This window comes from Calidris pugnax, unplaced genomic scaffold (genome assembly GCF_001431845.1).
Source record: "Calidris pugnax isolate Ruff unplaced genomic scaffold, ASM143184v1 scaffold273, whole genome shotgun sequence".
In the NCBI taxonomy this organism is placed as follows: Eukaryota; Metazoa; Chordata; class Aves; order Charadriiformes; family Scolopacidae; genus Calidris; species Calidris pugnax.
This window is the reverse complement of record NW_015094508.1, coordinates 2,959,506-2,975,550: the sequence shown is the minus strand read 5'-3', so window position 1 is coordinate 2,975,550 and position 16,045 is coordinate 2,959,506. Positions and strand designations below refer to the sequence as shown.

Below are 16,045 nucleotides of genomic sequence, written 5' to 3'. Positions count from 1 at the left end.
TATTCAATGACTGTGACTGAAATAAAGTGAGGAAGTCTAAGACTATGGTCTGACAAACTCCCAAGACAGTATAAAGGGGTGTTTCAGCTGAGAAAAGCATTCTCACTTTTTTCCCTTCCTCTTCTCCTAGCTTTGAACACAGGTATTGGCAAAATTCTTCTGAAAAAGACTGATATCATCATTTATGGTTAGAAATATATGTATCTAAAAAATGTACTCCTTTAATTTGAGACTTATTGATGGCTTTTTGTTCTGCTGACCCTTATTTAAGAGACTCTTAGAGGATTCAGGGAAGGAAAGGAAGGATGGTTGTACATCTAGCTTGTGAGCAATTTTTTTGAAAAGGTCTTTTTTTGATGTATGTAAATCGGTTACCAGATTGTAAACCCTTTCTCACCAGTTTTGCAACATTGTGATATACCTTCATTTTTGTTCCAGCACAATTAAAGTTCTCTCTGGGAAGTTTTAAAATGAGCTTTTCTAAATTACTGGCAGTTCAGGATGGTTATCCGTCATAACTTATGGCTTTATACAACACAGAAACAGCTCACTGTAATCTTAAAAAAGTTTGTACTTCCTCACTTTAATTTCAATTTTTAGTTAATTTTTACTGAATGATAATTGTCTTAATAAGCACAAGACTAGGATGGAATGGAAAATTAATTGCTGTACTATGGATGTGGCTGCAGCCATGATCATGCGTTTGAATGCTAGCCTCAAACGAGTGGAGCATGTGTCTGCGCCATTACAGGTACTAATTAATCTAAGTTCACATTTGCTTAAGACTGTGTCCAGTTTTCTGTTGTTTATTTTGCAGTTTGGTGATTTAAATGCTGTGTCCCCTGGAAATATGGATAAAGGTAAGCAATACAGTCTCTCCAGTGTATTATTCTGTACATAGCTACTGTGAGCAAAATAAGGCCTTATGCTTTAAAAATACAGTAAAGCAGAGTTTAGAGCTGTATCATGCTCTAAGTGCATGTATATGTTTTATGCATATGTTAATATATGGATTCAATAAGCTATGTAATATGCAGCATATAACAATGACTAGAATATTGTAGGTTTGTTTTAAAAATAAGAATATATTTTGAATATTTTTTTATTGACACAAGAAATATTCCAAATTTTACGCGGAATTTAGTTGTATCTGATAGGAGAGAGGAGGGTAATAGCTGTGGGAAGAAACACAGGAGTATGCTTATGTATTTTTATCTGTAGTAAATGTGTTGCTAAATCAAGAAAGCAGAATTGCATGCAAGTAGTTGTCTGGTTAAGTACAGTTGTCAGTTAAGAGTACAGAAAGAAATTAGTTCCTTATAACCTCTTCATAACATAATTTGACATACATTCTTATACTGACTAGTTGAGTGATTTGGAGTGACTTTGACCCTAGGCCACTCAACTAATATGTATGTCAAAATTTGGGGTCAAGTCACCCCAAATCTCTTTGCCTCAGTTTCCATATGTGTAAAATCAGAGGCATTTTGTGACATGAAGTTAAGATTATTTGTTAGAAACTGGTTTTGACATTGCAATTGTTTTTTCCACATAATGTATCAACAGTGTGTAACTCAAGGGATCAAAGCTGAGAGTTACCTAAAGCTTACCTATTTGAGATGATAATTTTAAATTTTCAGTTTGTGCTTTATCAGATTGCTAGTCTTCCCTGTATTTTTGTATTTCAACTATTCTTTGCAAAATAAAGGCTTTTGTATTAGAATTGTTTTCCCTTTGTGCTAGTTTCATGGTCGTTTGTTTGTGCAGATGAGGGCAGCGAAGTTGAAAGTGAAATAGATGAAGAGCTGGATGAAAATGGAGAGCCACAAGCCAAGAGGGAGAAAACAGAGCTAAACCAGGCATTCCAGGTGGGCTGCATGCAGCCAGTGCTTGAGAGTGGAGTACAGCAGAACCTCCTGAACCCAATTCATAATGAGCACATAGTTGCAACTACTCAGACTATCAGACAATGCAGTGCTACTGGAAATACATATACTGCAGTCTGATATGAAACCTCTTCTCCCCCCAACACGCACCCCATTACATTAGCCCTTTGGGTTTCATTTGAAAAAAATAAAGAGAATAAGTCCGAAGGTTGACTGTTGTCAGATTTTAGCTGTGCTGAACATTATTTTATCGGAGTTGTTAAATGGAATGGGTGTATGTATTTTGCCAGATCTGTTTAAAAAAAAAAAAAAAAGAGATTTTTTTTGTAAACAGAATCATTTTACATTGGCCGTTCAATATGAAGAGTTTTCTTAGTATCAAATGCAAGGAAGATTTTTGCAAAGCTTAATGTTAATGTTTTTGTCCTCTTATAATAATTTAAATTTTTTCATAGTTTTAAAAAAATATTTTAATGTTAATTATTAGTTATGATGATGATTTCATATAAATAGGTTTTTAATTAGATGCACTTCTGTGAAATATCAAAAGAACTATTTTCTTTGATTTACACTGGAGGCATGCTATTTGACAGCAGATGTATCAAATTTGTTATAAAAGGTGCTTTTCATTGGACAACAAGAAGACACTATTTTGATAAAATTGTGAGCATTCAAGGGGATTTTTTTCTAATAATGCTGGAGAGTTGGGAAGATCTCCTAGTTTCTTTCTGTGAGCAAGAAGCGAGTTTAAATGACAGAATTGTAACAGAATGTGGTAATGTGTACGTCGTAAACGTACCTAATACCTGACCATCATGTAATCAGTGCAAGCTTCCTTTAAAATCAGCAGTACCAGAGATTATTTGCATACCCGTTCCTCTGTTTTGAAGACTACTGATTCTACATGTGGGGCCACTGAACAGGTGCTTTTGGCTGTTGAGTGGTACTGTTGTTGTTAGAAATTGAAGCTAAAAAAGAAGTGACTTGATTATTATTATTAATTTTAAGTGTACGTGCTACTTATGCTGAACTGGACATACAGGAAAATATTCCATTTGGATGACTTTCTTCTATTCCAGGTCTTTTCCTACTAGTGGTTCAATCTGCTGCTCTTAGAAAAGATAATTTATAGAATGCAAGGAATGTAGCAACCTGCATCATTTTCCTTTCAAAAATATTTCCTTCTTGCTAAAGTGGATTTAAATTTTTACAAAAATTAGATAAGGCAGTGTAACTGGCACACCTCACTTGTACTTATTCCCAATTGTGTAGAATTTGAATAGGTGGCTAGATGGACCATTGCCATTTAAGAATGTACATCAGGGATCATTGTACCTCGGCTATTACATGGTGCCTTAAACAGAACTGAAGCTAAGACTTAGTACTTTTTGTTATTCTTAACTCTTAAATTAATTCAACAAGGTGTGCCTGTCATTTTCAAATTCCCTAAGAAATAAGGACAGGTTACGTAGCCTTCAAAAGAATAAAAGGATTTTTTTAATTATTAAATGATTTTAATATCCCTCTTAGAATGACAATAAACCTATTTTTTCTTGTTTCTAGCTGGCTTTCACTTTATTACAAATAAAATTTGTTTGGGAATTTGGAAAGCAAAACTAGCTTTAATACCAACTTCAAATGTCAAAATAGGTTGACCATAGTCCCAAGCATGATTATATATTTTCTAAACCCTTACCTACTTTTAATTTTAAAAACTAAAAAGAAATAAATGAGCAGGTACATAATGCAGTGCATGTTTTCAATTTCTATATTTTGTGGTGTATCAGCCAGATATTACATTTTAATTGTTAAATAATGACAGTTTATAGAGACCATATTAATTGACATAAACAATTCAAATTCTTCTTCTTAAACATTTCATTATTCAGACACATGAATTTGCTACACTAAAATAGTGGAATTAAATAAGCAAACAAACCAAAACAGTGAAGGAGAGCACAAAAAGATCAACTTTACAGAAAAGACTGTGTAACAAAATTAGGATTGTTTTACTTTGGTTTATCTAGCGTGTCTGAAAATGACTTCAAAGTCATATATACCAAATGGGAGAAAAGCATGTAAAAGGAACAGCATAGTTACAGCAAACAAGTTTGTTGCTAGAGTTTACATATGCTCCAAATACAGCTGCACATCAACTAAAATGTCCTAACATTATTGGTGTACAAAATTAAATTTTAATTCCTTTGGAGAATTAGGAAGTGAACCAATCCTGCTCTTTCTGTGTAAGCATAATTCCTACTAATGTCAGTAGATGGCTTTTGCCTCAGTAAAAGTGAAAGTGAGGTTTATATTAATTATTTCTAAACTTATAAATGCACTGGATCTCATTATATATTTTGTTCTCACATATATCACTCAGTGTGTCCTGATTTTTCCTTGGAAATCAGCACATCTGTACCCTTCACCAAAAATGCTAAAAACTAAGCTGTGATAAATATTTACTCCCCTTCATTGTGCATTATAAGATGTTTACAAGTAAAATAAAGTGAAATAAATCAACATTTTTTTTCATTTTCAGCTTTTTTTAATACCGTAGTATTTGCTTCAATTTTTGTGTTGACAGACCTATAATGTTTTTCCTATTTAATATCCTTTCTTGGTTTAATGTTGGATTTGTTGTTGCTGAGAAAAGAGTACGATTGTAATAGGTAAATCTAGATTGCTAAAAAAGGTGGGACCTGAGTATCTTTTATTATTTAGCTCCCCACTCCAGTCAGTTGTTCACTGTTCACAAAGTGCAAAACAAAACTGAACAAAATCTGAATACAAAAATGGAATGTATTTCGTAGCTTCTAAAAACAATGAGTTATCAAAACTAATTGGAACTATCCTGGGTTCAGAAAACTGAATGGAGTCTGTATTCCTATGCTTAAATTCTAAAGATTTTACCAGCATTTTTGGAAGAACTATGTTACTGTAAGCTGCGTTATATTCTTACAGGTTTGGGGGTCTTCTGTTTTGTTTTTACATTTACTGAAATTTTAACGAAACACTTAGATAAAACATTTTGCACACTCTTGCTATTTAATAGCTGGGGTTTAGTAATCATTAAACCACAGAGATACAAATACCTCAGTCCATATTCTATAATGTGTAGCATGCGGTTGCATTGCTACACCAGCTTTGAAGTCTATTTGTAGTGCTCTGGAGAGGTGTAGCATGTATCCACAGGACAGACATTATGAGAGTTGACATGGTTTATGTGTTTTATCTAGCCTGGACATGGAATCCAAAATAATTATTTTAGAGGCATTTCCTCCATTAGCACAAATAGCACAGTGAACAGTGTGGGGGAATGGGTATTGTTGAACTACCTTTTCAAAACACAGGGCCCAATTTTCAAAAGTTTTATATTTATTGCAATTTGTTGGTACATCTTCATCTTTTTCATGGTAAATCAGTTTTAAAGGTTTTTTTGTCTGTTTTCAATTATTATTTCTGTGTTTTGCTCTTGTACTGTAGCATGCTCTAAGCACCTTCTTAAAAAAAGAAAAAAGTTCCATAAAAATTTGGAAAATAGATTTTAAATTATTTACCTATAAAATGATGATTTACAGAATTACTGCCTTTAGTTCAAAAATAAGAAAATAGATAATATTCTGTCATTCAGGAATGTATAGGTCTATGTACAAATTTAATTTAAAGCGAGGTATTTTTAAATATCTAAACCACTTCTTTTGTTTACCTTGTTTTCCCTAGAAGAAATGATCTGAGATCTTTGTCACTCTCACCAATTGACAGCTGCACTGTGTAGAAAAAAAATTATATTAGAGATGCACTGCATTCCAATTTAATTTAGAATGTTTTTACAAAATAACCATGAATAGCCATAAGTGCTGACAAAAAATAGATTTATTAGTAACATAAGGACAATTCAGTACTTATATACAACACTAATTGCAGAGCTTAAAACATTCATTTGAGAGAGCAGTATGAATTTCTGAAAATTGGGCCCTTGTCTCTCTAACAGGACATCCTCTTTGTATATGGTTTAAAACAAATCAATAAATGGAATTCTAGTATCTCTGCTAATTTGTTTGGTGATTTAAGACAAACAATAAAAAACTGGAATAGAAGCATAAACACACAGTGCTTAGTTCTAGAATTAGAAAATTAATTTGATATAATGCCTTGCATTAACCCTTTGAGCATTGTAAGTGACATGATGGGAACAAAGCTTTTTAGATAATTTAATTAGCCCATTGAGCATATACTTTGAAATAGCTGATAGTGTTGTAGAATTTGTTCTTATTATTTCTAAAGTAAATACTTGCATACTACACGGGAATGGTTTTGTTGTAGGAGGCTCAGTAGATGTAGGCAAAATATTCACTGCCATTGATGAGTACTGTTTCTAATAGAAAACAGTACTTCAGCTCCCTTGTTATTCTTAGTTGCATAAATACATAAAGAAAATCAAACATGTTTCTACAGATACGAAGTTGTCTACTTTAATATGCCTTTAGAAGATAAAGGTTTAGAAAATATATTCAGACTATTCTGAAAATCTCCTGAGGTAGGTTAGTACTGGAATACTCTGGTACTGTAAAAAAGAATCTTTAGGATTAAAGAAGGCTTAGTGAAGAAGAATAAATTCTGAAAAGTACTTGGTATGTTTGCATTGAAATTTTTGGCAGTGTTTTTTATAAACTAGAACAAAAATTGCATGATTATATTGATATTCCTTTTAAAACTCAGTCACTGCAATAATGACTAGCTAAAAGATGAAGGTACTTTACTTACCTTCATCTACAGGGGTAGTTTGGATGGCCCATATTGAATGTCAGCATTTTGAAAGCAACCTAGAAATTGCACAAGCCTTTTGCCATTTTAAAAAGCCCCTTTGTTCTTACAGATGCTGCTTACAAGAACAAGGGAACAAGTGTGGTAGCAAGTAGAGATTCTTTGAACTTACAGAGAGAAATGCCACCTTACTAAGTGAGAGTACAATACATTTTCTACTGGTTTCTTGCAATATCAGTCAGTCAGCAAACACTAAGTGCAGCTGTACTTATTTAAGTCCAGCTGAGGGCAAAAAAAAAAAGGGTCTCACTTTAAGTTATTTAATGGAATTATGTCAGTAGTATAGTGCAAGTAAGTTGTGAACATTTTTATAGTCAGTTAATGCAAATTCATGCATAATTAATTAACATAAACGCAATACTCAAAGGGTTTTAATTTTACAACTTTTTAAATTCATAATTTACTGTAAATGCTTCTGAGTTTGCATGCCTTGATCATTGCTGCTAGTGATTTTATGTGCCAGTAGACCTGAGTTTAATTTACCAGTTTAACTAAGAAATAGTAAAAGCCACTTACAAAGTGACTGCCTAGTGTTTGTTTGAAGTAAAATATGCCTTAGTTTGAAAATTATCATTTTAACTTGTTTTATTCTAATGTTTTTTTTCCTTTTCCTGTTGAAGAAATAAATTAGCATTTTGGGATTGGAAGCCCTGAGTAGTTAAATATTTGGTAAGAATTGTTCTTCTAGATTGCTCATTAAGGCCAAAATTCACTGTAGAAATTAAGGCCCAGAACAAGTCTATGAGCATCAAATGAGCCTCACTTAAATCTGAATCAGTAAAATGTTCTTTGTATGTTCTCAAGCAATTTCTTGATCATGGTGCAAACATTTTACAGGAGTTTTCAGTTCTAGATTAATGTTACTCTGAAATAATAAATGTCTTTGTTAGAGGAATTTAGACTTCGGCAGAACAACCCCACATGGATTGGTATTTACCAGGAACTCAGTTCAAATTCTTTTTAACTCACTGACACCAGCAAGAGCTTTTTACATAAGGAATACTTAATGGGTTCCCCAAGTAAAGTTTCCTTCAGTACAATATTACAGTGATTGCCTTGTATTTAAACATTCAATATCCATCTTAAAGTAACCCAATCAAGCAATTTAAAATATGCTAGGAAAATACCACTTTGTACCAAAGCAAGTTGCCCATCTCCACTCATCTTCACTGAAAATTTGGATTTACAGTTAATAACCAATGAGGCTGTTAAAGAAACTTTGAGTGCCTTTCAAAAACTTGGAAAATTGTGCCTGAGGTGGTAAACTTTAATTAGGTTAATTCTAGAGCTACCAATCAGTAATTCTATCATCACTCAGGGCTTTCTTACCTTCTAGGAAACTTCCTTTGTTGCATTTATTTTATACTGTATTTTTTTTAAGTGCCATCATTTAAATTTCACTTAGTAAGTGGCAGATTACATTATTCAGTCCCACAGCACAGAAACATCATAACACTAGGACATATTCAAACTTTTTTTTCCAGTTGACTGAATATATTATGTAAATGAGGTAAGCAACTTTTTGTAGATTGTATGTGTGAGATAATGTAATGTTCTTTTCCAGTTTTTGGACTACAGTTGAATATACTTTTTAATTATTTAAAGAAGACATCTTTACAGAATAACGTGATGGTTTTTTTGTATAATGTATTTGATTTTGTAAATACGTATTTCCTGATGTGATTTTTGTGAGAAATGCTAAATCTTTTAGTATATCATGTCCTCTCAAAACTGGCAGGAGCTAAATAATAGTTTGTGGGCAATTTGTATTGTGTACTGTACAATAACTGGGGAACTTTTATAATTATAAAAATATATATTAACTTTTAGTGTGTTGTTTAAAAAAATGACTGGAACATACTAAAGACAGTAGGATTTTTCTGAATATTTCAGACTTGAACTCAGGCTAGCTTTCTTGTGTTTTTCAAAACAAAATTGTGTCTTGTCTTTTAAAATCAATAAATTTGTTTTCTTGTTAAAAACATATCTGAATTGCTTCAGTTTTTATATAACCAGATATTTTGGATTGTGGTACTATTGATTTTGAGAGGAAAATTATTTCAACTTACGCCTTTTAAATAAGACTGCAATTTTTTATTTAGCAGGAACAGAGCTAAGTAAGGAGTGTGTCTCTGACTGCAAAAGAAACTCATATTTTGAAGTGTCAATTCTACGAAGTAGCTGTCATGTTCCCAGTAAATACAGATAGACATAATACTAATTTCAGTATTAACAATAATTTCCCATTTCAGATTTAGCTATTTAACAGCTGTCAGTGAGGGTGCATGCAGACTTTGGCCTCCAAGAACTAGTGGTGTCAGTTCATTACTAGCAGAACTTAACTTCTGTAAGTTGTGCTCTAAATATTCTGCTGTATGCTAATGTATTGGATATATTGGCAGTTTCAAAAAACAGAGACAAATGCCAAATCTTACTGGGTCATATATCTTATGGGTCTCTAGTACATGTTGCAGGCACTGTTTCATATAAAGAAACGCAGAACATGATTTTAACTGGGGAGGACCCACTGAGTAATAGATTTCCACACTGCTAGAATATCAAAATGTCCATTGGATTCCAAGATTAAAACAGACATTTCACACAAAACTGTGGTAAAGATAGAAAAGCTGCATCCTAAAGCTTATTTTTCTCAGGAAATTCAGCTGTAAGTTATGGTCCAGTCATAGCCTATCCTGTAACTTCAAATAAAGACCAAAAGCTTAGTAGAGTACAATACTGGTTCCTGCAATGCATCTTACCAAACAAGACTACAAATTTTATACACCAGTGACCAGCCACACCTATGTTTACAGGACTGGCCTAATTGGTTTGCTAATCAAGACTAAGACTTCATTTCTTAGCTGGTGTCTTGAGCAAGCACACAACACACAAGAAAATCTATAGAAGGGGCACCTCCCTCCACAGGAATCTCATGCCAACTAACGGTCCATACAGCCAACAGGCTGTATTATTCAGTTCTTTACCACTGTTACCAAGAAGACCCTGCAGAAGTCAACCTCTGCTGCTGTTGAATTAATTAAAATGGTTCAGTTGGTTAACCAGTGGAAATCTATTTCAGCATCCCAAAGTATGCTGAAAGCGTGAAGCATAGCTGAAATGTTGGAGAAATTCAGAAATACTGGGTACTGCAAGAAATCACAAGTGTAAGAAGGGTTATAAGTGATGTATATTACTTCTGTAAGGTAGTTTTCTTCACAATGTTAATGGTATCAAATAAGTAAGATACATTCTATATCTAGATATTTTAAGTGTATTTAATTTGACTTACCTAAAGCATTCACTTCAATTACGTGAAATGTCATACAGCCTGTAACAATCTAGTGCACATCAGTTGTTTATTTCCATATCAAAATCTATGCCAAAAGCCACCTGAAATACAAGCCAGTTGTTTTTCCACCAGGGCATCTGACCAAGGTGAGGAAGAAACCTTGATCCATTTTTGGTGCTGTTAGCAGTGTGCTAGAGAGGGGGTTTATTCTGACTTGATCCTGCTGATCTCATTCCAAATTTTGCTAAATCCCTTTGTATGTGTTCTTCCCCAATACCTGATTTAACATAACCAGTACGACTTGTCTGTTCCAAAGACAAAACAACCCCTCCTTGAGCACAATGTGCTGTTGCTGACTGTTTATTCTAAACAAGTTTATAAGCAGAACTGTTCTGTTAAGAACCGCTCTGCATATGGACATTTTCCACTGGCACAGAGCATGCAAAATCAGCTGCTGCTTTCATTATCAGAGTTTAGGGCAGACGTAGGAGGTCAGTACGTATTTAGTAACTAGTAATTAATAAATTGGAAATACTTTCAGAGATCTAGTTGGAAGTGGTATAACAAAACCTGGTACTTAAAGCTGTTCTGTCTTTGCAGCAGGTGTTACCTTTCCCCACAGTGGAACCACACTAATAAATGGTGTCCTGGCACAGTTCTGGTTTAGCCACCTTTGCTCAGACTGCTGCTAGAAGTGGTCTGCACTAATGTCTCTGCTCCGGAGACATCTGTTTGTTAGAAAGTCCTGGCAGCTTGCTGAAAGCACAAGAGTACTCAGATTCTGTATCTTCTTTCATAAAGTATTGCTCCCAGAAGCATATTCACAATCCTTGTCTTAAAGCACAGATTAAGAGAGCTACTGATAGTATTACTGTGAGCAGGAATATCTGAATAGTCTTTAGTATAAAGTTTAGAAGAAGTCATTTACAAAAGCTGTAATTGGATGTTGTATTGTCTTCCACCAATATTGAAGGACTGCAGAAACAGCTGAAGCAGCTGCTGTAACAACACATTGACTGATGTTAGTGCCACAAAGAATCGTGTATAAAGTGGCTATTGTTACTAGCTGCAACATAGGCCCACTAGCTGCAAACTGGCCCACGTAAATGACAAGGTAACTTTTTTTCAGAATGGTAGCCATCACTTTATCCTTTTATATGCCTGGTTTTCAACAGTTTGTGATGCCTAAGAAAAGTTTAGACTCCCTTTCTTCCTCCAGTTTCAGCCAAGAAAGCCAAACTGCCAAAATCAAAAGGTGCAGTAACAGAGAGAAGAAATGGGACAGCCCTAACCTGGAAAGCTCACTTTCACTAGCAAAGGGAGGCTTGGAGCTAAAAGTGACACGGCATGCTTGCCAGGCCTGTCACTTTGTTATTTTATTTGTTATTGTTAACTGTTGGAATAATGCTCCCACATAACTCATGGATCTCATCTGTGCATGAAAGAGATGTTCCCAACTGCTGCTTGTTTTAGAGCTCAGACAGAACTGCCTGATGCTTCCTATCATCTGGTTTGTTAGGCACAGCTGTCTCCTTGCTATGAGGTCAAGGCAGACTTCTCTAAAAGGATTTTGAGAGTGTGTGAGTGTTATGGTCACAGATGTGACACACAATAGCTTTTGTAACCATACTTATCTCAAGGCTTTCAGAGGTGCATTTTTTCTTCCACAGGAAGGAAACACAGAATTGTTCTGAAGTAACTTTGGCTGTATGTGGGAAATACAAAAATGTTTTATCCATAAATATGGCTAACCATCGCCACATAGAAGATACCATTTCCTTCATGTGAACTTCTGGAAGAGGGTCCATTTTGTGTGTCTTTAGAAAGCATGGTCCTTCTCTCTGTAGACTTTACCTCCATTCACTTATTTTGGCAAATCCAAATCAAATTCATGCTTCTACTACACCAACTGCATTACAGGTAGACAAGAAAATTACTTGTAGGATGTTTCTGCTGAGAAAATTGCCAAAATACCTAACAATACCTACTGATCTTGCTGCCTTTGTTGGTAGCCAAGGAAAGATGAAACTGGATTAAAGATTTCATTCCTATTACTTCCACAGATCAATTTTGAAACAAGAATGGTGCATCCCACACATTAAAGCATTCACAATGAGGTAGCAGTTTTGGGTGAGCAACGTCTTGAATAGTGTTTCCAGTCAAATGTTGGTGGAATTCACCATATGAGGAATATAGGAGTACACAATTTGAGCAACAACGCCTGAAGTTATTTGCTCTGGTTCTTGAATAATACCATAGTTTAAAGGGACTGATGGAAATCTGTATAGGAAAATTATCAGAAAGTACAAAAGCAGAACCTAATTTAAATAGATAGTCAGTTGAAAGTTTTTTGTTTGCCGATTCATGTAACAATTCAAGATGTGCATTAAAGGCTAAAAGGAATAGTCAAAAATCATTGTCTTCTGTAATGCCAGCTCACGCTAGCTGTTATCACTCAAACCTTAGGAATGCGGGTTTTTTTTTTCAGATACATTGTCCTCTAGTTCCACTTGATAATTAAAATGACTTTATGCTTTCAGAAAAGATATTTGGTTTGTATATGTTTGGCAAAGGACTGCAAAGCAGAAATTACCTCAGACCTCTTCCCCCCATGCCCCTCCCCCTCCAAAAAAAAAAAAAGAAAAGCACATATATTTGGTTCAGGAAGCAACTTTGCTACATCACAGCCCTGGGTTTAGTGGTAGCACCTGAAGCTAAAAAGGAAGCAAGACTGCAAGTTGAAACTGGGGTGGTAAAAGCAGCAATAACCATTGTCGGAAGTGGGGAGGCCTCTTTTGGGGGACACTGTTTGCCCCTTACAGGTGTGAGAAGTAGTAACACTGCTGAGGACTAGGTGGTCGCTGAGGACTAGCGAGATAAGGTAGTCATCCAGTAAAGATGCTGGTGTGAAAAAAGATATTCTTCTGCCTCCTTACACATGTGAAAAAAATGTATCCCTCCAAACTCCTCCTGTCACGTTTTTCAGAGCACTGTAAACAACAGCAACATCCTGCCTGTTGCTCCATTTTATTACTGCTGTGTCATCTGGCCTGCACATCTAGGAGAGGCAGAATCTATCTGCATGACATTCTCCTGCTTATGGTCTACTGGCTTGTAGAGTACTCTTGGTCTGGCATTTGCCCTACATAGAATCATAGAATGGTTGGAATTGGAAGAGACCTTAAAGATCACCAACCCCCCTGCCATCGGCAGGGACACCTCCCATTAGACCAGGTTGCTCCAAGTCCCATCCAGCCTGGTCTTGAACACTTCCAGGGATGGAGAAGCCGCAACTTCCCTGGGCAACCTGTTCCAGTGTCTCACCACCCTCACAGGAAAAAATTTCTTCATAACATATAGTCTAAATCTACCCTCTTTCACTTAAAACTGTTACCCCTCTGCCTATCACTACACTCCTTGACAAAAAGTCCTTCCCCATCTCTCCTGTAGGCCCCCTTTAGGTACTGGAAAGCCACTGTAAGGTCTCCCGGGAGCCTTCTCCTCTCCCGGCTGAACAACCCCAACTCTCTCAGCCTGCCCTCATAGGAGAGGTTCTCCAGCCCACTAAGCATCTTCGTGACCCTCCTCTGGAGTTGCTCCAACAGGTCCATATCCTTCTTGTGCTGAGGACTTCAAAGCTGGACACAGTACTCCAAGTGGGGTCTCACCAGAGCAGAGTAGACCGGCAGAATCACCTCCCTGGCCACGCTTCTGTTGATGCAGCCCAGGATTTCTGGGCTGCAAGTGCACACTGCCAGCTCATGTTGAGCTTCTCATCAACCAAGTTCTTCTTCTCAGGGCTGCTCTCAATCTACTCTTCACCCGGCCTGTATTTGTACTCGTGATTGCCCCAGTTGCAGGATGTTGTTGAATTTCATGAGGTTCTCACAGGCCCACCTCTCAAGCCTCTCCAGGTCCCTCTGGATAGCACTCCTTTCCTCCAGTGTCAACTGCACCACAGAGCTTGGTGTGGTCAGCAAAGCTGCTGAGGGGGCACTGAACCCACTGTCCATGTTGCCAACCAAACCCTGAGGAACACCACTCATGACTGGTCACCACTTGGACATCAATCTATTGACCTTAACTCTTTGAGTGCAGCCATCCAGACAATTGCTTATCCACTGAGTGGTCCGTCCATCAAACCCATGTCTCTCCAATTTAGAGACAAGGATGTCATGTGGGACAGCGTCAAATGCTTTGTACAACTCCATGTAGATGATTTCAGCTACCTGTAGGTATTTTATTCTGGGCTCAACAAACACAGTCTTGCCTTACTTGTATTTATTCAATATTTCACTGCAGTGATGAATTCAACAGCTCAGAAATCTCCACTCTGTGGCCTAGAGGTTAGTTAAGTGGCTGTGGAGCTGGCTTTTGGTATAAGCAGTCCAGCTGAGTGCCAAAGCAGTTATTGTGTCCACTAAGCTATGCACAAACACCCAATGGCATATGCAGACTGCTTTACTCCTCTTTCATACAGGTGTAAGTAACATCAAATTCCTTCATAGAAGAATCAAGAGGCAATACCTCATTTTCAATCTCAGAAGGAGTAATTGGGTCCAGGCAGAGAACCATGCTATTGCAGTGACAGAATTGTGTATAGACAAACCACCCCACCATTACTGGGAACACAGGCTCAGCAGCTTGTGTGCCACTTCAGTATATTCTGTGGCTCAAGTGGCTCAGAGGAACACGTGTCGGTGTAGTTGAGAGATTGTCTCTTTGTGTATCAAGACAGCCCTTTCCACACAACATGGGTACGTTTGCTTCTTTCCAGCCAGCCAGACAGGACAGCCCCAGTCAGCATTGGGGCCCAGAGAATGTTTCTGACATACATACTACCATAACGTCTGGAAACTCAATGAGCTGAGCCCCGTTTAAACTTCATACTGTACTTTTAAACTCACAGCACTTCTCAAATATTCACTAACCTTCTCAGTGTCCCTCTGATACAGAGGCATACAAACAAAACAAACTGACTGAGTTCTTTTTTTTTTTTCTTTTACCGGGGTGGGGACGAGACGATAGGACAAAAAAAAAAAAACCCAAACCAACAAACAAACCCCAAACCCAATAGCCCCAACAAAAAAACCCGATCAGCTCAACCAATAAAACAAACAAAACCCACCAGGGAAAACTTTCCTGGAAAAATAGCGACACCTAATGCTTCACGTTACAGTCACAGAATCATAGAATCACAGAATGGTTAGGGTTGGAAGGGACCTCAAAGATCATCGAGTTCCAACCCCCTGCCATGGGCAGGGACATCTCCCACCAGACCAGGTTGCTCAAAGCCCCATCCAACCCAGCCTTGAACACCTCCAGGGATGGGGCATCCACAGCTTCTCTGGGCAACCTGTTCCAGTGTCTCACCACCCTCACAGTAAAGAATTTCTTTCTGATCTCTAATCTGAATCTTTTTTCTTCCAATTTAAAACCGTTTCCCCTTGTCCTATCATTACCCTTCCTGGCAAAGAGTCCCTCCCCAGCTCTTCTATAGGTGCCCTTCAGGTACTGGAAGGCTGCTATAAGGTCTCCCCGGAGCCTTCTCTTCTCCAGGCTGAACAGTCCCAGCTCCCTCAGCCTGTCTTCGTAGGAGAGGTGCTCCATCCCTCTGATCATCTTTGTGGCCCTCCACTGCACCTGTTCCAGCTGGTCCATGTCCTTTCTGTGTTGAGGACTCCAAAGCTGGACACAGTATTCCATCCTGATGCTCTTCGAAAATAAAGCAGAGAGGGGGAAACACCCGGGAGGGAAAAGCCAAATTATCTGGAGTTTAGTGACCCCGCTCCTTAAATCACTGCCACAAACGTCTAGCCCCCCATGCCAACGCGGCAGCTGCCCATAAACACGGGCGGAGGGCTCTTCCCCACCAGCCGCCCCCGCGGCCGCCGTCGGCGGAGGCGGGAGGGGGTCCCGGTGTCAGGGACAGGGAGGCGGCCGCCGGAGGGCGCAGGGCGGGCAGCGGGGCCGGGGGCGCCGCCGGGACCGGGAGGTGGTGTGGCCGGGACCGGGAGGTGTCGCTGCCCGCCGAGCCCCCCCCCCC

General features: G+C 37.7%; 1 protein-coding gene across 2 annotated transcripts in view; it reads left to right on the top strand.

The window, feature by feature from the left end:
* The window catches only part of RFX3 (regulatory factor X3), a 124,249-nt gene extending 115,555 nt beyond the window's left edge, over positions 1 to 8,694 (top strand). For both annotated transcript variants that reach the window (XM_014964959.1, XM_014964958.1), the window contains 2 exons: positions 818 to 860; positions 1,768 to 8,694. In XM_014964959.1, coding sequence (XP_014820445.1) covers positions 818 to 860; positions 1,768 to 2,006 — 282 coding nt within the window. In that variant the 3' untranslated portion in view covers positions 2,007 to 8,694. The remainder of the gene's footprint in view (positions 1 to 817; positions 861 to 1,767) is intronic.
* Positions 8,695 to 16,045: the final 7,351 nt, after the last annotated feature.